General features: G+C 38.7%; 1 protein-coding gene across 1 annotated transcript in view; it reads right to left on the bottom strand.

Annotated features, from left to right (window-relative positions):
• The window catches only part of galnt18b (UDP-N-acetyl-alpha-D-galactosamine:polypeptide N-acetylgalactosaminyltransferase 18b), a 77,698-nt gene that overhangs the window by 2,329 nt on the left and 51,127 nt on the right, over positions 1–24,242 (bottom strand). The window contains 4 exon segments of the mRNA XM_056381354.1: positions 3,713–3,877; positions 6,906–7,001; positions 12,241–12,378; positions 16,626–16,811. Of these exon segments, the coding sequence (XP_056237329.1) occupies positions 3,713–3,877; positions 6,906–7,001; positions 12,241–12,378; positions 16,626–16,811 (585 nt within the window).

Genomic DNA, 24,242 nt, shown 5'->3' with positions numbered 1-24,242 from the left:
ACCCACACTGCTCTGAACAGATATGGACGTGAGCTGCTGCTAAGCTCTGGGGCGTTTTGGCTGATTCACACTACCATCCTCATTGGGCCCACCAGATAGCATCAACATAGTTTCAAGGCAAAAACAACAATGCAATTGCCAGTGAAGTCATTAGCTTTCTTCCAAGATTGAAAGAGAATACTCAGGATGAACAAACTGAATCAAAAGAGGAAAAAAAAGACAAACACAAAACAGAGCGACAGGGACAAAAACATCTGGTACTGATGTAGAAAGACAGCTCAAATCAAATTTCTGAACCATTACAATAATGTGTAAAATAGATTATTTAATCAAGTAATTAAGTATTTGATTTATGGGAAAAATGATTTGTACAGTTGTACAGTAACTGGACAGATATGCATGAAATCAAATAAAATGTATGTTTAACTTCATGTATATCTGTCCAATTACTTTGGAACCCCTAAACTTTGACTGTCCGAGCACTTATGGTCTGGACTGTACGGAGTGTGAAGGAAGAGCATAAACCTTTATTGCAAAATGAAAGTAAGGTACAACAAGTTACAAACTTTAACATGACAGATGTTGCCAGTCTGAACAGAGTGAGCGCATCAGCTCAGCAAAAAAATGTTCTAGCATGTCCTGATGAAATGAGGCAGGATTTTCTCATTACAGTGTCAGGACTGACAAAGGGCAAGGGACTGAAGAGGAGACCATCAACATTCACACACAGTGTGGAGAGAGCTGAGAGGAGAGAGCTCTTTCAGTACTACTAGGGGAATGCAGAGGGACGTGGGAGAAAAAAGACCTAAGGTTCATGGATGGACAGGTTGTACTGACTGTGAGCTAAATTATTCTTTGTGTGTTTCCACGAGAGTCTGGCCTGTCTCTGAGGTCCAAGAGACATTTTTTATAGATGCCAGATTGGTATAAACTGTGGGAAGTAGGCATTTATGGACTAATATGCCCTGAGCCAGCCCATGAGTGCAATCAAGACAAAAAGGGTATCTGTACAAAGCGAGATCCATTTTAGATAATTTGTGTATTGACTCTCCATTATGGGTACACCAGCTTTTGGCTGAGCTGTGCATGCTGTAAAGATGAAAATATTAGATTATAATATTTTATGATGTGATAACATCTACACCATCTCCCTGATAATTGAGCAACTCAACAGAGGAATGAAAACATATAGAAGAACTTCAGTATTTACTTGTTATTTTTGCCTATAAGGTTTTTAAGTGTAGAGCAGAACCCAAACTGAGAGACTTCAACCCTGCTTTCTTTTCACGCAGGCACAATCTCCATAGGGCTTGTTATCAAAGACTGGATCAGGTCCTGGCAGACTACACTGCAGGAGAGCGCCTGAGCCTGCATGTTAAACCAGCTGTTTGAGCCCTATTCAGAGACGGCTTCATTTTTGTGGTCTGCGTGTCACTGAGTTACAGGTGCAACATCTGTATCAAAAAACATCATCCTGTAGGAATAAATAAAAAGGTTTTGTTTGTTGCCCGACAAGAACGCTCTTTTATTGATGGTGTAAAGGACTGACACAGTAACTTATTCTTCATCCGACAAGTATTTTCTCTTGCAAAACTGAATCTGAAAACACATAAAGCATAAACCTTACCTTTGTGTCAATTGTCCAAGTAGGTTTTCTAGTGCTGCGTCTTTCTTGCCTCATTGTGGTGTGCTAAGTTGTAATGGGCTCATTACAGCGCCGAGACAGCCACAACAGCCACAAGGGGCAACAACGAGCCCATTCTACGCTCGAAAACAAACCTCGCCAAGTTACACAAAGGTGAGTTATATGCTTATACTGGAAGTGTTTTCATGAAATATTTTTTGGTTTAACAAGTGAAAACACTTCAAGGACAATTAACTGTTTGGTTTGGCAAATGTATGTTTAGTTAATCACTTCACCTGTGATAGAGAGCTTTCCTACGGGAGCTTGTGGGAGTGTTTCTCAGGCAGCAGATGAAACAGTTGTCTTGATTTTGTCTGAGGGTGAGCCCACAGTGTCACAGTGTCAGACTTTGAAAACCCCTGATTTAGAGGAGCTTGTTACAAGAATATTTGGAGTTAATTGGGTAAGTTGGCAGAGTAAAACCAGCTTAATAATTGGACTTAATTGCATTTTTGTTTCACTCCATTAATTCAGTCTAACGTTACAATCTTTTAAGAGGATATCTTTGTTGATTTCTTAACAGCTGTTATTTTTGTACGTGGACTTACCACAACCTGTGCTGTAAGCACAATTTCTACCCATAGAAATCCAAAAGCTGTGATTGGCTGATGGTTTCTCAGACCGGAGGGAACAGCCATCGCTAAGCACACCACCAGACCCGTTTGAATCCATGAACATATTGAAGATGTGGGCGATTACTCAGAGGTCTGGAACGAGGCCAAAGTAAAACCCAGAATCCCTGAAAATCTGAAACATTAACTGATAAAAGCAGCTGCTCTGGGGTTTTCTCAGCCAGTGTAACACCTTCTTCAAACAGTCTCCAGGAGTCGGCTAATGAATGTACAGTGTAAGTGAGTATATAGCATGGGGGATGTTTGTTGTTTGACTTAGGATGCTATGGTTTTCTATAGGGTTTATATTAAATTTACTATGCTATATGCAGAACAATAGGCATTTGTGGCAGAAAAATAAAAAAAGGCATCACCCACACATAACCACAAATCCACACAAGCAAACCAAACCATACAGTCCCACCCACTGAACATGTGTTTGCTGTTCTAATCAGCACCTACAAACTAATGTCTAATCTTAACATGCAAGCACACGTTTCATTCCTTCCACCAAGCAAGGCTGATCAAAACCACTTAGAGCTATTTACAGTGGATGAAGGAAGTGAAGCATTTTGCTCATTCCACTGGAAAAAGATTAAAAATATCTTCTGTTAATTAGGTTTTGTGCAGAATGGTGCAACATTTGAATTAAAAAAAACAAAAAAAAAAACTTTCTCTCTCACTAATTTGTAGACTGCTCCGTTCAATAATTGATGCCATATTTCAGAAACATGATATGCTCTAGCCTTGCTGATATGTCCGCATTCCACTTGCTAAATTATACACAGTTAAGTAAAATAACCATTTAAAGTCCAGTGTGAGGAGATACGACAAACGAGTTCAAGCGTATAAAACCTTTTCATGCTTAGGGCCCGTTACATTGTAAAACCCCACGGACACACCTGTAGCAGCAGTCCAGAGGAGACATGGTCAAAAGAATATTTTACTTGTTGTCTTAAGCGTCTAATATGAAGCACATTTGGGATTTTATACATATGTGACTAAAAGAGGAACAAAAATCTATAATTAACACGACAGCAGGCAGCTTAGCAGAGAATAACACGAGATGTTTTGAGCCCAAATCAAAGCATGCTGTAAATCCAATTCACCCACTGTCATGGGGCATTTCGTGAGGTGGCTACTTCTTCAGCCAAAACACAGTTTGCAAGCACAGAGCCTCTAATGAAGTAAGACAGTCATTGAGTTTCAGTGACTCTTCACGTCTAAAGGAGGTACAGGATTGAGGGGAACTCCAGTCAAACAGTAAATTAAATCACCTAAATGATTAAATGCTACCTCCACAGTTTTTTTCCTGTCACATTTGACACATTACCTTAACTGAGGCTGAATATCAACAGCAAACCGAATGTTAACCTTGTACTTTCTGACCGTGTGTGGCTGCGTCATGTGTTGTCACCTGAGTGAAGAGCCAGTGGAGCTTCATGCGTTTGGCTGCAGCATAGCTGCACTCAATGAGGCGAGGTCTGCTGTTCACATCCACCAGGCACTTGTTGTCGTCGTCATCAATGGTGGGACTGAGGAGCCCGATGTGCAGCTGCTGAGTACTGGTGTAGTACACATTCTGCAAGATACACCACATCCTGCTATGAACAAACTGTGTGGTGTTATACACTGAATGTTGAGACGACTGGGGTTGACATTTAGATAATGGCCCTTCTAGAGCTGTATATGACCATATAGGCAATAAATTATGCAGCAAATGAGGCTTCCTCTTGGATTGTCTTGACTATGAAAGAGACATCTATGAGGGTGATTTACATACACTAAATATGTGTATTTATACAGCTAACCTGATCGAATGGAGGACAAGGAAAGACAAGGCCAGACACACAAAAGAAGCTCATGATTAATTCAGGCATTGGGCGAAAAACGGAATAATTGTGCCCTCTGTGATGGAATCCTTCCCAAATGATTTTTTTTGAAGGGCAGTTGTTTGCGCATACGAAGCTGACAAAAACTGATGATCATTTTCAACAATGAAGCAGGAGAAGCATGTTGTGTGTTCAAAAAGAAAAAGACTTAATGGTATGACCATGAGACAGAGAGTGGGAAGAGATTGATTTTTGAGAGATTGAATATATTGATTGTACTTTTGGCATAACACTAGCTTTAGTTTGGGTGTAGTTCACACAGAGTGATAAGCAAAAGCTTTGAGAAAACAAGGATGTACTGTATAAGATTATATGAAATTGCTAATTGCTAATAGAAAAGAGATATTTGTTCTTTGCGTAGAGTAAACTTCCACTCCACTTTCAAACTTGAACGTGAAAAATAATGCACTGTAAAAGGTTAAACCTTGTGACCTCTCAGAAAAACAATGTGTAGTTGGGGCACATTGAGATTTGTTAGCAGTTTCAGTATCAGAATCTCACTATAGTATACAGTATACTGTATAAAATAGTTGAAATTAGCTCCATCTTGTCCAGCTACAACAGTGAAATGTTGATGCATTTGTATTAACAATCTAATAATGTCATATATAATAATTCATCAGTCAGACAGGCTCGTTTTCTGCAGAATAAATGCTTTTACCTTTGTACTTTACGTACATTTTGCTGATAATTCACTTTTACTAAAGTAGAATTCTGGATGAATGGGCTTTTTACATAGTTTTACTTGTACATTCACTACAGTAAAGGATCTGAGTACTTCTTCCACCACTGGCAGCTTCAACTAGCAAATGAAGAAAAACAAAATTAAATTCAGTTAATTGGTTTGTAGTATCCAAATGATAAAGAAGCACAAGAAGATCATGGGGGAGTTTGATTCATATCAGAGTAAAATTGGGTAGAGAGCAGACAATTAAACGGAGGCTCTGTCTGAAGAAGTCAATGCATTTCATAAGTGGGACTGGGATAAAGTTTCTTTCTGACTCCAACCCCCCACATATTTTGCATTATTAAAAATAAAAAATCAGGGCCAGGTTTGCTTCCTCTGCTGCCTGTCTTACTTTTACTCTTATCCTTTTACTCTAATCTTATTTGTCTGATAACACCCAAGCGGCCTCCTTCACACCAGACATTTAACAGTCTGACGAGCGTGACTTTTTATTTTGTGTGTGTTTGAGCGGCTCATTTTTGGAGCAGCAGCGCAGGCTGCCAGGCCGGATGTGTCTGAGGTTTTTCTATTGTTGCTGTGCTTAAGTTGGTATGTTTTTATTACTGATCGAGCTGAAGTGCTGTACTGTTTGCTGACAACATGCTCTTGTAAAATCAGCCACGTGTTGGATTGGGAGCTTTGTAATACCCTTTCATGTGTGCCTGTGCAGTTTTCTTTCAGCATGTTGATGTACTGCATTTAACCCAGCACCTCGGATACAAAAGTCTAGCTCTCCCAAAGCATCATCAATGAAAAGTAGCTGGCACTTACAATGACACATTTTCACTGACTACAGCAAACGTTTGCAACAGTGTCTGTATCATTATTGAGGCAATCCAGGGGCTAATTCCTCTCGATGATGTAACACTGAAATATAAAAATAGAGCAGACTAGATTTGTCTTGCAGAGGAGATCCTTAATCTCATTAGAAACGCTGGTGCTACCCCAATCCTTTGTTTGATATGCCTGGATTTATGAGAGATTTACAGCACATAACATATTTATAACTCTTAAGTTTTAATATTATCTAAGTCTCAGAAAGGGCCGCAGAAGTTGACTTATGAGTGTTTTAAGGAAAAAGTGTTAATACGATTCCACAGATTTCTCATTAAAGACTTCTCCCGAATCACTTCTAATGTGCACTGTGGTGTAAATATCAATACAGGCACGATGTGTCTGACACGTTCAATAGATTCATTTGAATGGAGAGGGATAATGTGAGATCAAGCCGCACTCTATAAGATACGTTTACAACTGCCACAGCAAGGTTAAACAATCTTTGAAAACAACCTGCTCAGACATAATGGGATGAGGGGATCAATAGGAGCTGGAGGAGGCTGGAGAAAATAAATGATAATCAACTCCCTGTTATTTAGGTTGAGATATATCTTGAATCGTGAGTCGAGAGATACACTTAAGTGAGCAGCTGAAATAAACTTGAAGTTTATCAGGCTGTTTGTCTGAACCTGAATCTTTTACTGTTTAACGTTTTAATCTTTTAAATGCCTGTGATAATGAGAAAGTAACCTTTTGACATTAAACTGAAGAAAGTTAAAGACAGAGACAAATTTTCAGGTGGAATCTAACTTCTGAAACCATTTAAAAACAGGATTTCGTATTATGTTTGGTCAATAATGTGTATTTTATTCTGAGCTGGATTCGGTTAGGACATGTCACCGCTACAAGGAGGTGTATGAAAAATGGGGACGAGTTTAATATTTAAAAACATGGAGGACTGTTTCTGCAGAGGGCAAAATAGAAAACTTGATTCTGTTTTATGAGATAAAGCTACTGAGTTTGATCCAATCTAAAAGCAGGGGAAAGGCGAGTAATTTTTCTTCGAGATGGAACAGGTTTTTATTGAGGAAGAAAAATCCGAGATGGAAATAAAATATAGAAGTGATATATTAAATCTGGATATATTCTACACGCTGCATGAAACAGCAGTGCAGAGAGTGAGAGAGAGACAGAAAGCCCAGGAGAGCTCTGACCTGTGGTGTCATCCCGTGACAGAGATACAGAATAGGGACGTTGTCATTGTCGGGCCCCTGGTCCAGACACAGATCATTCTTCAGAGAGTTTTTCAGCTGATAGACAAAGAGAAACACACAGTTAAAAACACACACACACACACACACACACACACACACACACACACAATAAGATACAAAAGATAAGTGTAACCCAGATATTAGCCATCATCAGGTAAAAGTATTACCAAATGTATTGATAATATGTTTGGTATAAACTCACTTGAGTACTGTCTGACAAATTAAGCTTGCTTTAAAGCCACAGTGTGTAACTGTTATCTGATATTTTTTTGGTTGAAATATGCTTTAAATAAGTTTGTGCTGATGGATGATGATCTCTGATCGATGGTCATCAGAGTGATTGATGATATCTTATGCCTTTGCCAATGTCAAGACGATATTTGGCTTGTTTTAAAGTATTAACACTATTATTTGCAGAATAGAATTAATATCAAATTTCATTTGCCCTGCCATAGTTTTACATCATCAAACCGATGGTTGCAACACCAACACCAACATGTGCACACACACACACACACACACACACACACACACACACACACACACACACACACACACACACACACACACTCTAATCAACTGACTGTCACTGAAGCGCTGTTTGTTGTGCGTAGGTGCTGCACTGTGATTAAACAGAATGGAGGAGATTGATAGACAGACAGAACATGTCACTTAGCTCAGTTTCTTAGCTTGCTGCTTTTCATGGTTGTAAATCAATCAAACACTGCTACAGCTGACTCAGAGCTTAGCAAGCTCCTGATTCCAGCATGAAGTGATACACGCTGAGGATGTGAACGAAGGGCTGGGCGAAGTCTAACACAGAAGGTAGAGGCAGTGGTAGGAGCCAACTGGATTGCTTTCAAGTGTCATGCTAGTGCTAGCTTGATTTCTAGAAAACACTTATATGTGACACATGCAGCAGCGTGGAGTTGCACTGTGGCAGGTCCTGCGACCTTGCAACCTCACGTTCCACCAAGGAGGCCGTTCATCGCTCCACAGAGCTGTGCCTGTCAAAAAACAGCATCTAGTGCAAAACTATTTTTCATCAGCAGGACCCCTGGGCTGTGTTTCACAGAGTGATTTTTGGAATATTGCTGCTACTCACAGCTGCATTACCTGTGTGCATCTGTCTGGCCAGATCAATTAACGCAGATGGGAAACAGCTGGGCAACCGCGCACTCTTGGGCGCTCAGTGAGCAGTGAGTTTCTATCATCATTTGCTGGCATACCTTGTAATCTATTCCTGTGTCATGTGGCACAGGAAAGCCCAGGTACTACAGCAAATCACCGATCCAGCAGGCCGGTCATCTGCCACCACTGATTTGCGCCGCAATTTGCAATTGTGTGTCCAGTGCCAGTCATGGTCAGTGAGTGAGAACTTTCTGAGCCGGGCTTCTCCCCCTTAACAAACTAAACTTTGTTAACATAGAGTTTATCTTAATGCATTATTGTTTCTGTGGAGACCTTGACAGGTCTACTGCCTCTCTTATAAAAAATCTGCTGCAAACACCACTGAGTGTCGAGACCCTGCAGCGAAGAGGCAGAGGTTATTCAAAACTTTCCAAACCATCAATCATATGAAACTCATTTCAACATCAGAAGCCTTACAGCAACCAACTAACTCATCTTCTGTCTGGCTCTAATCTGGACTTTTTCTGTCTAACTGAAAAATGGCTAAAAAAAAATGACAACTACTGCGAGTGTATTCACAGTGTGTGGATACCAATGTTTCATGTATGTGTTTGCTGCTGAGACCGTTCTATACTACAAATGCACACCAGTATACTTGACTCAACTCAACTTGACTCGGCTGCTGCTGATACCAGCTCCTCTACACACTAGCTGCCCTCAACACTTTCTGTACCTGAAGAGCTGCACACTGAAAAGACCGATTGAGAGCTCCAAGGCTTGCTGGATTCATTCATGTGCCACGGTAGATTCAGTGCTTATTAGCCTGTTAGGTTGTTGGCCAGTTGATATTACTCCTGATTCCTGCTGCCTGTGGACTTAATTAAATATCACAAATAATAGTGCTTTTTTTTTACAAGGCAAAATTGAATTGAGTGACTTCTGTTGCAATATACACGATGAAATGGGACAAGGATCGATAGATGGCGACGTGATAGTGTATGTAATTTACTCAAAATGTGTTGTTAGTGTTAAGATACTTAATATCTTAAGAGTATAAATAAATAAATAAATTTTTATTCCTAAAGAAGGTTGTTTATTGCTGCTTATTTAGGTACAAATATAAAATGTAATAAAGTGAAAATTGAAGCTAAGTTTTCAGGGGTTTTAAGACAGTCTTTGAAATTAGTTAGGGGTTATATGAATTTTGAGAGATGAAAGACTGCGTATACTAAAAAACTATACTATAAACAAATTTGTGAGGTTGAGGTAATATTGAAAAATGAATGTTCAACCTTTCTACCCACTGATGGGATAAGATGAAAGTTTGCATTTGCAAAATAATATTCTCAAAGATGGTTGTTAATATATATTAAACATTTAAATTACAGTTACAGTGCAGTATTTTGTGAAAGTTATTTTAAAACATGATGATCATGTCTTGTATGCTTTAGTATTAATGTGACTTCTACATATGCGTATAGAAGTCACTTGTATATTTTAGAAGGAAGCTGAAAACAACCATAGACACCATCACTGAAGAAGGTAAGAAAAGATTGGCTTGGGTGAATAAAGCATGGTGCTCTGAAGAGTGGTGCTGCCTGTTTGAATTTTGATGGATTACGAAAAGTGGTAAAAGGTAATTCCAGTCAAAACGCACTGAAACCGAGAAAGATGCATCTACCACCTGCTCTCTTCAACTCCTCAGCACATTATTTCTGCAGGGGAAAAAAATTATTATCTAAGCATTTATTTGTGCTTGCTGTGATGTTTACAAGCGTTACTAACCAAAAAAGAAAGCAAAAATGAAACAGCATCAGACAGGCATCTTCACTAAAGAGAGAATAAATATTAAAAGGATATTTACAGAAAATACAGAAGAAGGTAGACCTGAGCAGGTTGAAACATATAAATTGTGAATCCTCTCAAAGTCATTTTGACTTTATAAGAATGTAAATCAGACGCGTTATGCATGATGAACATGATGCAGACTTTGAGGCCCAGAGAGTTATTCATGCGTGTCATGACAAAGGTCTGCCTGATTGCCAGATACAAACTGCACCCTAGGGAGCTCCAGGGATGGTGGTTTGTATGAGGAGTGAATTAGGTAAAGATGTGAGATCAAAAGAACTCAGCTAGGGAGGATACAGCTCCCTACTGGCTCAGGAGATGTCTACTTCTATCTGATAATCATTAAATCCACAGGCAGCACATGGTCCTGCGCAACGGCCCACGTCTAAACTTTTTTACTGTGTGAGTGAAAAAATAGTGAATATGCAACACTAAGTGACACCTTCGGGGATAGCATTAGGTTAAAGTCACAGTGAGAAAGCAATTAGAGCATCTTCAGCTACTGTAATGTGACATATTTCTGAATGAAATGTAACAAGTTACAAGAGAGATTTAAATCAAATCCCCCAGATGTGATTGGACTGCTCTGATGTGGGCATGACTTAGTGCATATAGATACGGAGCTGTAGGGAGATACAGAGCTGTAGAGGACGGTTGGCCTCCACCCACACCTTGCTCACTTACATTTTTTGATCAGGAAAAGGAGGAGGTGGGAAAATGAACAAACAAGACCTAAAACACCTTCTTTGGAAATGTGAACAGTTTTTGCCAACAAAAGCAAATTTTGTCTGTGCTGGTAGCACGGCTCTGGGGATGTCAATGCTGGTCTGTCAGCTGGTCCACCACTTTGATCCAGACTGAAATATCTCAACAACTATTGGATGGATTGCCATGAAATCTTACACAGGCATTCATGATTAACAGAGGATTAGTCCTAATGACTCGGGTGATGACTTTTCCTCTTGCACCACGGGTTTGACATTTATGGTTTGAATGAGACATCTTAACAATTATTCGTTGGATTACCATGACATTTACTACATAGATTAACATCCTCTCCAGGATGAATAGTATTAACTTTGGTGATCTCCTGACTTTTACTCTTGTGCCATCTTCAGGTCAAAATTTCAATTTGTCTAATATTTTGGTTTATGACCAAATACCTTAAAAAGTAATGACATTAACTGCACTTTGTATTTAGTGCTGATTAGCAAATGTTTGCATTCTAACATGCTGAACTACGACAATGAAGATGGTAAACATTATACCTATTACACATCAGCATGTTTGCATTGTCATTTTGAGCATGTTAGCTCAAAGCACTGTTTTACCTTTTAGTACAACCTCATACAACCACTAGCATGGCTGGAGACTCTTAGTCCAGGCGCACACTTCCTGCTGTGACACCATTCTGATAGTCACAGGGTGTTTTACAGGAAGAGCAAAGAGAGGGATTTTGATATATAAACATGAAAAAGTTTTTGTCATATATTTAGCATATATTAAGAGCTAACTGAACAATTGGAAGTTGGAGAATGTATTTTTTATTTTACTATGAATAAAGTAGCTTTATGGACGTTGATTTTATTTATTTATTTATTCTATACCACTGTGTTGAATAAGGATGACGAGTTGCTCCCACACAGTGTCTCCTCAAACCACCAAGACTGGCAAACCTATCAAATGCAAGTCACAAATATAGAATAATGAAGTCAACTAACTTGGACAAATGAATGTAATGAGGCTGGCCTATTTCCTTGACATATCCATCCACCATTTGTCACTTTGTACAAGAAAAAAAAATCACCCATAGAACATAGAAAGCAGTGCCATAATACTGCGGCCTGTGTGTCACTGTGTATTAGGGTGCATCACAGTGATGCAGGGTGGGAGGACCATGGAAATAAAGCTGTTTGAGAAAAACTAAGAACGGGCAAATAGAAACACTGCCAGCATGCCCTGTTGGCTGTCAGTTTTTCTGGCTTCTCTGACTAATAAAATTCTGCTGGAAAGCCCCTTACATCTATTTTTAAAATGAGCTTCAATTAATCTATGTATTCATGGATCTATGTATCTACTTCCATCACAATAAACCAAGAGGAAATTCTTACTCTAACATTTAGGTCAAAGTTTCTGCAGCCAACCTCGTCTTTGTGAACTGTTTGTGTTCCTGACTGCAGCCATCCGGATCTCAACACAAGGGATTAGAATGATTTGCTCAGGCACGGTTTAGCCCTGTTCTGGCTTTTGTGGGCACTGAATTTAATTTTGGATGAAGAGGGAGTCGTCGCCTTACTACTCCATATGCGATGGTTTCGCTGTACATCCTCATCTCAGGGTAGATGTTGACCAGGTACCATCGGAAAGTTTTACACTGCAGCCTCTTCCTCAGAGCCTTCCTCTCTGAGATGTCGCCAATATCAATCCCTGAGTCCTGGATTCGTTCAACAGCCGCACACATACACAGCAAACACAGAGGGAGGGAGAGACACAGATGGACACAAAGCATAAAATTGATTAACCGTGGTTTGTGAAGAAGTGAATCAGATAATGGGGCATTGAGGAGCATTGTGGAGTCATTTGTTATGTATTTGAATAGCCTCTGTAGGGTTTTGATTTTTTTCTTTTTCTGACTTCGAAACCATCTACTGTATTATTCCAGCTGGCCCACCACGCAGCCACAATCAGGGCCAGTCTCATGTGACCAGTGCTGGAAAGTACATCTGCTCATGTACTGAACTTAACTGCAGTTTTGAGGTTCTTGTAAATTGCATCAGTATTGCCATTTTATGCTCTTTTAGACTTTTACTTCACTACAAGTGAACTGTTTTTCTCCACTACATTTATCTGATGACTGTAGGTACTGTTTACTTCACACTGCTGTTTTTGGACTATGGTGTGCCTCAAGGGTCTGTTCTTGGACCTATTTTACTTTCTGTATATTATCATTAGCCTTTTTAATTGGCTGTTTTAATATACGTATTATTTCAATAGATCTTATGTGAGGATCTCAGCAATTTAGTGAACCTAAATGACTGCTTAAAAGCCACGAGAGTCTGGATGTGTCAAAATTTTCAAAAACTGAATGGGGATAAAACAGAGGTCCTCCTTACAGGTTCTGGTAGTGCTCAAAAGACACCGCACCAAACTGTGGGACTGGGACTCTGGAAATATCAAACAGCATAGACAACATTTGGCATGCTCATTAAGGAGCTTGTGCAATTATCCTTTCTGCAGTTAAGAAATATCTCTAAGACATTCTATCTTTTGAATGTGCTGAAAAACTAATTCAAGCATTTGTGTTCAAATGCCTTGATTACTTTAATTCTTTATACTATTACCTTAGTCAAGGAGCTGTAGCTTTTCTGCAGATGGTTCAAAATACTGCAGCCTGATTTCTTATGTAGACACATTTCTCCAGGATTGGCCTCTCTCTATTGGCTAATTGTGCAATTTAGAATCAAATATAAAACATTATTTATTACCTACCAGGCTCTACATGGTGAAGGCCCTGAGTCAATTTCTGAATTGTTGTGACTATATGGAAACCTACAGTCTCTCAGGCCAGAAGATCAGTGCCTTCTGGATGTCCCCTGGGCCTGATTTCAAATGAAGGGAGACTGTGCATTTGTTGTCTTTATATGTAAACTTTGGAATACTTTACCTTTCATTATTAGATCATCCAACTCAACTGGCATTTAAAAAAAAATATCTCAAGACTCATTTATAATTCCCTTGTTTTTCTTTGTAATATTTTTTGTTTGTTTTTGTTTTAATATAATTTTTATTGTATCTGTTTGATGTCCTACTGTTTGATGCCTTTTGCTTGTGAAATACTTTGAAGTATTTGTTTTGAAACATCCTTTGGATGGTCCATAGACAAAGCTTATAAAATATAATACATTGTTAGGATTAAGCCAGTGGCTCACAACATACTTGACTTACAAAAAAAGCTATGTGTTTTGGGGGCTTGTTATGTTACAGATGTCTGAGAGAGGTCAGATCCCTCGGCTTGAAACCACTGGACTAAACAACCTAATGGCATCTAAAGATAGATCCATCTCAAGTTGCTACAACAGTAAAATGCTATTTGCTGCATCAGAAAAAATCTAATAATGTGACATGAAAATGTCACATAGAATAATATACATGACCAGTCATAGCGTAAATCTGATGCAGAATGAGAAGTTAAATACATTTAGTTGCTAATATTTCTGTACTTTTACATAAGTGGGTTTTTAAATGCAGTATTCAATATAGCTTTATTGCTGGTTGCATTTAAGCTAAGATCCTGCTTCCATCACTGTTACCATCAATGTTACCATCTGCCCCATAGCGTCCACTGTATTTCATCTAATGGCACTGATTCCTGTCAGTAATAACTCCAAAGGCTTCAGTAGGTGCAATTGTTGCTGACGACAAAAAGTGAAGTCAGATGGGTGAGGGCGTAACAGTGTGCACTGCGTTGATTTTTACACTCTCAGAGGTAAATTAACACTGACAATTTTGCTGTGTAGTTAATTCATGGGGCTAAAACTGGGGCTAAATTTCATGCTTCTTGAGTACAGACTCTGTTAAACGCCTCATTATTGACTGAATGAATTGCCTGCAGATGTTCATCTATTCATAACATGGATTTACATATTCAAACAGATTATGCAGGAGAAAAAAAAAGCTTCAGTGAACAAACATTTGACTTCGCCTTTGAGGGATGCTACATTTAACATAAGACGACATTGTAGGATTATTTATTTTGAGTTCAGCTGAATCCAGAAATCCATCTGAAGATCAAATAAAAATCAGTGTCTCCTCAAAACCCTGAAAATAAAACAATAATATAATTCTGAAAAAACACAGACAGTGTTTAGCATATACATTTTATATCAGATTTATGTTGATTCTCCAGACTATGAGATATTTTGAACTATGTGAGTTGTTGACACTGCAGATGTCTTTCTTTCAAAATAATACATTTGTCTGCGTTTTTGCTGAAAAAAATACATAATTGAATAAAATAAATTACGCACATCTTCCTTTCTCTATATTTAATTTATTCTTTCTGTATTATTAATGATTTTGCTCCCAAGTCATCGCTCTAATCCAGTTCGTTTTTTTAATTAATCCTTTAAAATTTTATTGTCGTTCTTTGTATTGAATTTTCTAACTGCTAATGTCTCCATTTGGACCCTTTTATTGAATCAAATTATGTATTTATTTATTCTGTGGCACGTATTCAATTCAGGCCATTCTGTAAGTGACAAGAAATCATTTCATTAGAGCCTTCTGGAGGTGTCAGGGGCATGATTCAATGGAACGTCTGTGATTGGAGGAGTGCGGCTGATAACCCTCTAACATTTAGATTGCTGGAGAACAGAGCTGCCTGTTGGTCCTGTAGATTTATGAAGGTATCAGTCGATATCATCTGTATTCATATTTGTGGGTTTGTGCATCGTTTTTGCACATCTGATTTGGATTTCTGTGTGTTCCCTTTGGATTATGACACAAAAAAGGCTATAATCACACACACATACACGCACGCATGCACACACACAAGAAAACAAACTAAAACTGAAGCTCCTCTTTTTGTCATGTTGTCTCTATTAGGGATGGGACAAATAATCCATATTGCCATATACTGTGATGTGATCTTTTGCAACATGTTGCTCATATGATGACACCTACTGTATTTCTGCATGTATGAAGTGCCAATGGTTCTGCCATCTGTCAATTAAGCCTGTAGCCAGTTTGTATCTGACATCTGACATTTGAAAAATGGGACACGTATACATACTGACAAGGTTTAGAAGCCATGCAATATGGTATAAACTGTTTCATCTTAGCTGACTGTAAAGCTGAGAAACTGAAAGGTTTTTTACTTTACAAACTTTAAGAGTGAAATTTCAAGGGTATATTTTCGTCTTCAGTTACACAACTTACGACTTGTGGGTTTTGATTTTAATTGCTTCTCAACAAAAAATAACCATTCTTTTTTTTTTTTTTAAGACTGGCTTACTGTTAACATCTTACTTAACATTATGTCCCTACACAAATACTGTTATAGTTCCTACACCCTGAAGACACTGTTCAGAGCGGTAAAATGTTTTCTAGTGGTGATCAAAGCTCAGAATACTCTTCCATAAATACAGAGTGAAGATGTAAATAGAAGATCCTGTGGAAATCCTGTGGAAGACGCATGCCATGTAACTTCAACTTCAACTTGAAGCCCAAATGACAGAAACATAATCTTTATGTAAAAAAAGGTGAATGAAAGGAGCTGCTGGTTATACTAGTCCCTCAAAGTGATTAGACAACAGTTGAATTACTGAATGGTAAAAGGAATTGTATTATTAAAGCCTGATTTTTAGATATTATTATTATTATGTTAGATTTTTTTTAATCATATATTTTATTTCACCTGTTTTGTTTACTATTCAAAATAGTCACATATTTGTTTCATATTTGTGATAAATCAAAAAAACTAAATACTGATTCCTTTGTATTGTTGATGACTAGACAGATTTGGAACACCTACACTGTATGTTAAACTATGAATCAAATATTGTGACAGCATATCACATTGAGACCTTGTCGGTCAAAATTGACTACTTCACCAACTTAATATGTACTACGACTGTGACTTGCACATTTTAGGAAAATAACATGAGGAGCACGACCACTCACCTCCTGGGGAATATTCCAGGCCATGTACACATGGCTTTTAAACTCATCCATCCAAACTTCTGCAACTCTGAGGGCATTTCGCCGCACATGAGACGTTAGATCCTCAGTGTAAGGCTTATGAGCACGCTCGATGTGGGCGATCCGAGCACAGGGCAGGACCTCAACGCTGCCGCCACACTGCCACACCTGGTTTTAAACATGACAAATATAAAAGAAAAGAGAAAATTATCATCCATCGACAACAATAGCCTAGCAATGTGTCTGCTTTACTTTTTAGAGTTCATTTGACTGTTTTCAGTTGTGGTCTCGCACTAATTAAAAATCACAATACGCGCACACACACACACACACACACACACACACACACACACGCACGCACGCACGCACACGCGCGCGCACACACACACACACACACACACACACACACACACACACACACACACACACACACAATCATCAAGGCTATAAACCTCAGCTGTAACAAAGGCTGCACAGATATGCTGTGACATACTGTATAAGCCTTGCACCTGATGTTCATCCTGGATGTTCTGGGGAGCACAATTACTTTAGGAAGTAAAAAGTTACAGTAGAGCAGAATTCGTTATGCTACCCCGGAACACAAATCTTATGAAAAACATAATCTCACTACTGAGTTGTTTCATTAATCTGATGAAAAATGCCTTTTTTGTCTGTGTAGAGCTGTGAATCCTTGATCTTTTTCACTGTATTATTTTTCTAATCAGTCAATGTAAAGTTATTTTTGCATTTTTGTACTTTTTTTAGTGCTAGCATGAGACTTAAAAACAGACTGTCAGTCAGGCTTGAGACTAGTCAGATCTAAATCCACTCAGTGTGCTCAGCGGCCCATGATGGCATCACTTCTAGGCTGCTCAAAGCATGTACCGTACTGGCCAATAACAAGAGGCCCTTCATAACCTCTGCATCTTAATGTGTCCTTGACTGTGAGAAAGGAGTTCCCATGGTGGAAAATGTTAATGTTCCAGTGTCCAGAAGAGAAGCCGGAGTCCTTGATAACCAAAATCCAGCGGCACTTACTCCTCACATAATGAAGACCTCTGGGAGGCACAGGACCCCAAACTTTTCCCAACTGTGAAAGCTCCATTCAGCAAATGGTGATGGGATGTGATTATAGCATATTCCTTCATAGAGACAAAAAGCTATAACAGAAACGCAATTATACTTTCTGCAACAGCTTTTCAGCATCATATACATGTTTAAGTTTTCATGTTGTTCAACATTGTATTCTCAGATTACGCAAATCTTTGTGCACTGCATGCAGCAAAGAACAAAGAAACCAATGCAGCTTTGTGCACTTTTTCAACTGCTATGCATAATCGCATAATTAGCCTTTTCTATACTTTTCCCATGCATTTCTAATTAACACGAAATTAAGAATTAAAATAGTTGGTTATGTGGATATGGTGATTTATGTAAACCCACTTGATTTATATTCTTATTTACATTCTTTCCTGTGTTCGTTAACAGCCATAATCTCCCATATGAGTTTTGCATATTTCAATTTATTCTGTCATTTTTAGGACTAGCATTAATACATCAAAAAGGATATGGATTTCTGAGTTACAAAAACTTTGAAAAGAACAAAATGAGTATTAAAGCTTGGAGGGAATGAATTAGGGAATGAATAAGGCCGTACAAGGCTGCTGATTAGTATCTGAAGAATTTGAATGGTATCTCAAAGCAATTCAAAGACTCTGCAGGAGGAATGAAGATGTGCTCTTCTATTAACATGCTCTCATTTATATGGGGCCATGAAAGGAGCTGTCACTACCAGAGCCTGTGGAGGATGCTCAATCACTGAAATTTACTGATCTTAACATTAGTACAGGAGATTTTCCATGAGACTGACAACTGCTGTCTGCTCCTTCTCCTACCTGTTCCTGTTTAATCAACAACTGGCTTTCCTCCTATAGGGCCCCCCTGACCTGCTGAAAGCAGATGGCTTTCATCCTGGAATAGACGCTGATATTTTATCTAGAAATATAGACAGGGGTTTAAGTCATGTTTGACGTTAGGGACTTAGAGCTTGGCAGATTGCAGGTGATTAGAGAGCCTGCTAGATTTATAGGACGGGTGGTTTTTGGAGTCCACTAGTTTATGTCCAGCCAGGGAAATCCTCAGAGTGCAGATTATTGTAGTGACAACTCATTGGTACCGTCTCTTATATCATTAATTCGTCCCTTACATTTGGCATTGTCCCAAAAAACTTTCAGACTGCTGTGGTAAAACTTACAGACACCATCTTGATCCAGGGTCACTGGATAACTATTGACCAGTCTAACCTTCCATTCTTTTAAAAGTACTAGAAAGATTTGTGTCTCAACAGCTTTCAGCCCACACATCTAACAGGAATGTTTTTGAACCTTTTCAATCTGCTCTCAGGGCCTGTCGCTCCACTGAAACTGCACTTGCTAAACTGGTAAATGATCACCTGAATTCTATGGATTCAGATTCCACTGTATCAATTAATCGGACCACATTATACCTATTTTAGCTTTTCGTCATTGGCTTCGTCTCCATGTCAGATTGGACATTAAAGTGCTTTTGATGACATATTCAATCCTAAATGGGAAGGCCCCGTCATACCTGTCTTATCTCCTTAAACCTTATATTTCCTCCCGTGCTCTTTGCCCATCATCAAGGGTAAATAACAAATATCAGATGTGACATAAACTGTGGATGTGACTGGGACACTAATGACAGGACACTGGCTGTCAAGCAGATCTGTCCATGACCCATTGGTGTGCTGTCACTGACAATTATTCTCCTTAGGCTTTTTTTTCAACTATTTTCTTAATTTAAAAAAGAAGAGGTAAAGCCTGGACCTGTGGTCGGTTGTTGCAGTATGTACAAAATACAACTGTATATATTTTACTCACACACTTATTGAAGTGGCTGTGTAGTTAACAGGCATCAAAAACAAGGCTGAACACGTAAGGCATCTTTATAGTGAGATTTCTCTGGGAGGCAATTGATCAAAATATATATATATATTACAGTTGAGACTATGAAACTATCTGAGGAACATCTTCATTTATTCATTTCCCAATCTAAAATGGACATAAAATTGAGCCTGAGTACATATTATATGAGGAACTCATATAATATACTCATTTGGTCTTAAAGTTCAGTGCTTCAAGAGAAAATGTTTAGTTGTAGCAGCAGTGGTTTCCTGGCATAGCACTGAAACTCCATATTGCTGACTGATATGCCTGTTCGTGTGCAATTTCCAAAAGTAGATCAGTCACATAACTTTAACATACTGCATGTTACAGCTATTATAACCAGGGAGCCAGGTGGTATGCTAACAAATCACTTAACCGATTGACCCACGTTATCATTAAAGGGTGTGTATTATGTTCATTTCCTGCTCTATACTTTTATTCTGGCACTCCACTAGAGTAGCTTTGCATGAGTCACAGTTTCAAAAAAAATCTTTATTTATCTCACACTGTCTGTTACGCAGCCCCTCATTTGAGCATCTGACTGACACAGGCAATATTAGCTCTGGGCTCTTTAAGGTCTCCCTTCCTAAAAAACCCACTTTCTTCTGATTGGCTAACCTCCAGAAGCCTGCTGAGCTGCAGCACCCAGTGCTTGTGAGCACCAAGGAAGTACTGAAATCAAACTGAAACTACCAAGAAACATTACATAATAGACTGGAAATGGCAGCTTCTCAAATTCATCTATACATGTTCGAGACCATATGCGACCCGCAATATGAGAGCAGGCAGCACAAACATCCACAGTAACCTATATTACAGCAGCAGGACCTCTCTGGTAAATTGTAAGTCCATTACCTGCTTATTGTGTGACACAAACGTGAATTTAGTCTTCACAAGTCAATCACAATCTGTATATAAACTTTTTTCTATATATTCCCCAGTTTATAGTTGGACATGTGGCGAACACTAAAATGCTGACTGCAGTGCAAATGTCTGCTGTCAGGAAATACAAAAGCTAATGCTGCTAGTAACATGTTACTCTGCTGTCAACAAACAACTACATAGTAAACCTGTATGGTGTACTGTATGCTTGAGTACATGAAATGCCTGTAATACTGCTCTAGGAGACAGTTTTGGGAGAACAAGCTGTGCTTGGAGTGCAGGACTGCACAAGAAAATCTGCTTGTCACAGAAAGAAATGTTGGGAACCTGCTGTTCAGATTTCAGAGGATTATTGTTACATATGTATGTTCACCTCATTAATCGAAACTTTGGCCATGTTGATGGTGATTTTTCATATTAAAAGGTGATAGAAACATATGACAACAGTAAACTAATTGCCAGCTAGTTTGATAATTGACTAATTATTTAAAAAGCAAAATGGCCAAAATAAGCTTGTTCAAGCTTCTCAACTTCTCAAGGATTTACTACTTTCCAGTTTTTTATAATTCTAAACTTAATTTTTAGCAATTTTCTGACATTTAATAGAGAAAAACAATTAATTAGTAACTCTCTGAGGCTGCTGATTTTCATTCATTTATTTATTTGAATCCCCATTAGCCACTAACAAGGTAGCAACTTCCTGGTGTCCACTCCACTGATGTTAGGAACATGCTGAGCAACATGCTCATAATGTTACTACTACTCTGATGTTTAGTAGGTATCATGTTAAACATCTTGTTAAGCATGTTAACATGCTAATATTAGCTGATTCACACTGAACACAAAGTACAACTGAGGCTGACGGGAGTGTCATTCATTTTGAAGATATGTCCATCAAACAGTTATTGAGATATTTCAATCTAGACCAAAGTGGTGGATTGACCGACAGATTCCTAGAGCAGTGCGGCTAGTTTGGATAAAAATCAACAGATTAACCGATAAAGAAAATAATCAGTCTTCAATCTTATTTCTGTAAACCCAATTTAACAAAAAACGTTGGCGTTTTTTTTCAAGCTGAAAACGGCACATAAAACATTGGGACACTAGTGCCAGCACTTTCTAAAACACAGTCAATTAGAGCTTGTATGCAACCTCGGCCCAAAGATAATTCTCCCTTCGTTCCTCGCTGTCAGTTTTCCCTTCCGACAATGAAAACAATGCCTCTGAGTTTTTGCCGTTGTGACGCCCCTGTAGTTAACCACTAATTTTCTGCTGCCTTTTTCAAATTAATTACAAGAAATGGGTCATTACTGTCAAGACAGAAGTCTTCCATTACTATGGAGGTCTGTATTGTTATTCTATTCAAAATACAGCAATTTTATGCGGTTGAATATTCCTAATAGTGCACTCCCCTTGAATGATCGAACCCACCATCTAATTTACATGGTGACTCATACAATGTGTTTTCCAGCTCGCTGCCGAGCATGAGCATGGCTCAACAGCAGTGCAGCGAACTCCATAATGGTGGCGTGATCAGTGACTGCACTCCACCTCCATGCTGCGTGATGTGATCCATGTCATGTGTTAGGGGGCGATATCAAACTTCATCCACACTATGGTACAGATAAATCACCACTCTATGTTTGATGCTACTTGGTGTTATTAAAAGTCTGGTCCTCACCCTACAGCAATGGAAGAGTGTGAGTGAGGACAGCAAAACCACTCCTTTCCCTTGTAAACGTAAAACTCACCTCCTCAAGAAATACCTCACGTACCCTCTTGTATCCATCCCCTTTCTGCCCTATCCTCCTGCAAATATGCTCCTAAATCCGATCTTCCTCGCTCTCTAGGCATTCTTCTTCCTCTAATTTCTTTTTGTAGAACTTTTCTGGCAGAGACGTGGTCTCACATTTCAGCAATGTTTGCTTAGATCTATAATCAGGGCACCATCAGCCTGAGCCTAAGCTAATTTTACTGCTGCCCTCATAATAATTTGCTTTGGATAAGAGCAAAAGCTAAATACCTTTAATGGGCATGTAATGTGAGTGGAAGTGCCTCATTCATTTATTCATTTTTCTATGTACAGTTGTGCCAGTAACCAAGCAGAGTGTCTGGTGATTAAAGTGGTTTTTGATGGGAGTGCTCACAAGGTTATTTCAAAATCTTTTGGGGATATGATGCTTAATAATGATGCACTTTTATGGTGCAGCAATATGTCAAATGAAATTCCAGAAAATACAAGCTTAAGCTTAATGTTTGGACAGTCAATCTACTTAGTAAATTCATGAACTTTCATCAACCTCTGGTTTGTGTATGATTCACTGCGTGAAAGTCCTCCACCCAAAATCTATCTTTAGAGTGTCAAGCACTCACCCCCTGCAGGCTTAGGCGGCTGTAACGTGTTTGTGTTTTTCTTCTTCACTGAGAACAGCAGCAGCTTGAAGTTGTGTCAGTAACAACGGATTCCAAAATTTTCAAAGCCAAAAAAAGGATCAAGATGTACATAAAATATCTCAAACCACTCCTGCAGCCTAAAACATTTCTCTGCTGCTCACTCTTGTGCTCAGTATTGTTCTTCTGTCTGAATATGATTCCCAGTTATGCTATCCCCCCCCCCCCCCCCCCCCCCCCACAGCTCTGTATTCTCAACAAAAGCCAGCAGAAACAGTCATTTTTAATCAAATATTAACCCACCTTCACCCACATTTTAACTGGTAATTGAATAAGTTGATAAGTTGTTTATCAATATTTTTTTGTATTGGATTTGACTGCATGTTGAAATTGTCTAACTACTAATGACTAAATTCTGAGTGGAAGATCTGCCTCTTTTGTCAATGTGAACTACATACAAGACGGTCAAGTTTGACAGGGATATTATTAATGTGATACATTGGATATTCTTGCCCATTAATTACCTATTACAAAAATGAAATGCCAATATTATCAAGTTACATTGCGATTGCCAGCATATATATTACCTGATGACTGCATGATATCATCCCATTATTAACTTGTTATCACTGAGCTATAGAGCACTCTTGATTTATGTCATGAACTCATGGAATAAAAATGACCAATGCATTCCTGAAAAGTATTTCACAGTGCCCACATACCATGAATTGTAAGACAGGCATACGTCCAGACCTTCAGTGAGAGAGCACTACGGGATATGTTACGTCTCAGTGAAGATGATAAACATACTCGAGACACCAGGAGGATTTAAAAAAAAAAAAAAAACATCTCGTTTCAAGCTGGGTGGACTGAGATCTGCAGAACTATGAGTTCACGCATCAGTCATGCCGTGACTCATTGCTTGAAACTGGAGGTAGGGATATGATGAGGTAGGGTGGATTTTCATTGTAAACATCATCCCCCTTAATAAAAGCTGACAGACGTTTGAACACCGCTAGATGTAAGGATATGATGAGCAGAGCATACCTCTCTGAAAAGATTGTTTTCCTGCAGGATACCACAGGGTGTTTCAAGACAGAGGAAAGGTTTCACAAAGATTACGGCATTTCTAGCAATGTTCTTGGTCACCACATCCAAAATCACTTTACTAGACGTGAGGTCTAGAGATAATTTTTTTCATTTACGCTCAAAACAAAAATAAATCTTATCAGAAATGCCTTGCAAACTGGAATTTTATAGGATCTATGGGTAGCAATGATATTACAAGCATCCTGATAGTTACTGATGTGAAAATGTGGTGACACCTTGTCAATGATAACTATCAAACTTGAAGAGAAAT

The sequence above is a fragment of the Seriola aureovittata genome, chromosome 1 (assembly GCF_021018895.1).
Source record: "Seriola aureovittata isolate HTS-2021-v1 ecotype China chromosome 1, ASM2101889v1, whole genome shotgun sequence".
NCBI classification, from domain to species: Eukaryota; Metazoa; Chordata; class Actinopteri; order Carangiformes; family Carangidae; genus Seriola; species Seriola aureovittata.
This window is presented reverse-complemented; position numbering and strand designations above follow the sequence as displayed.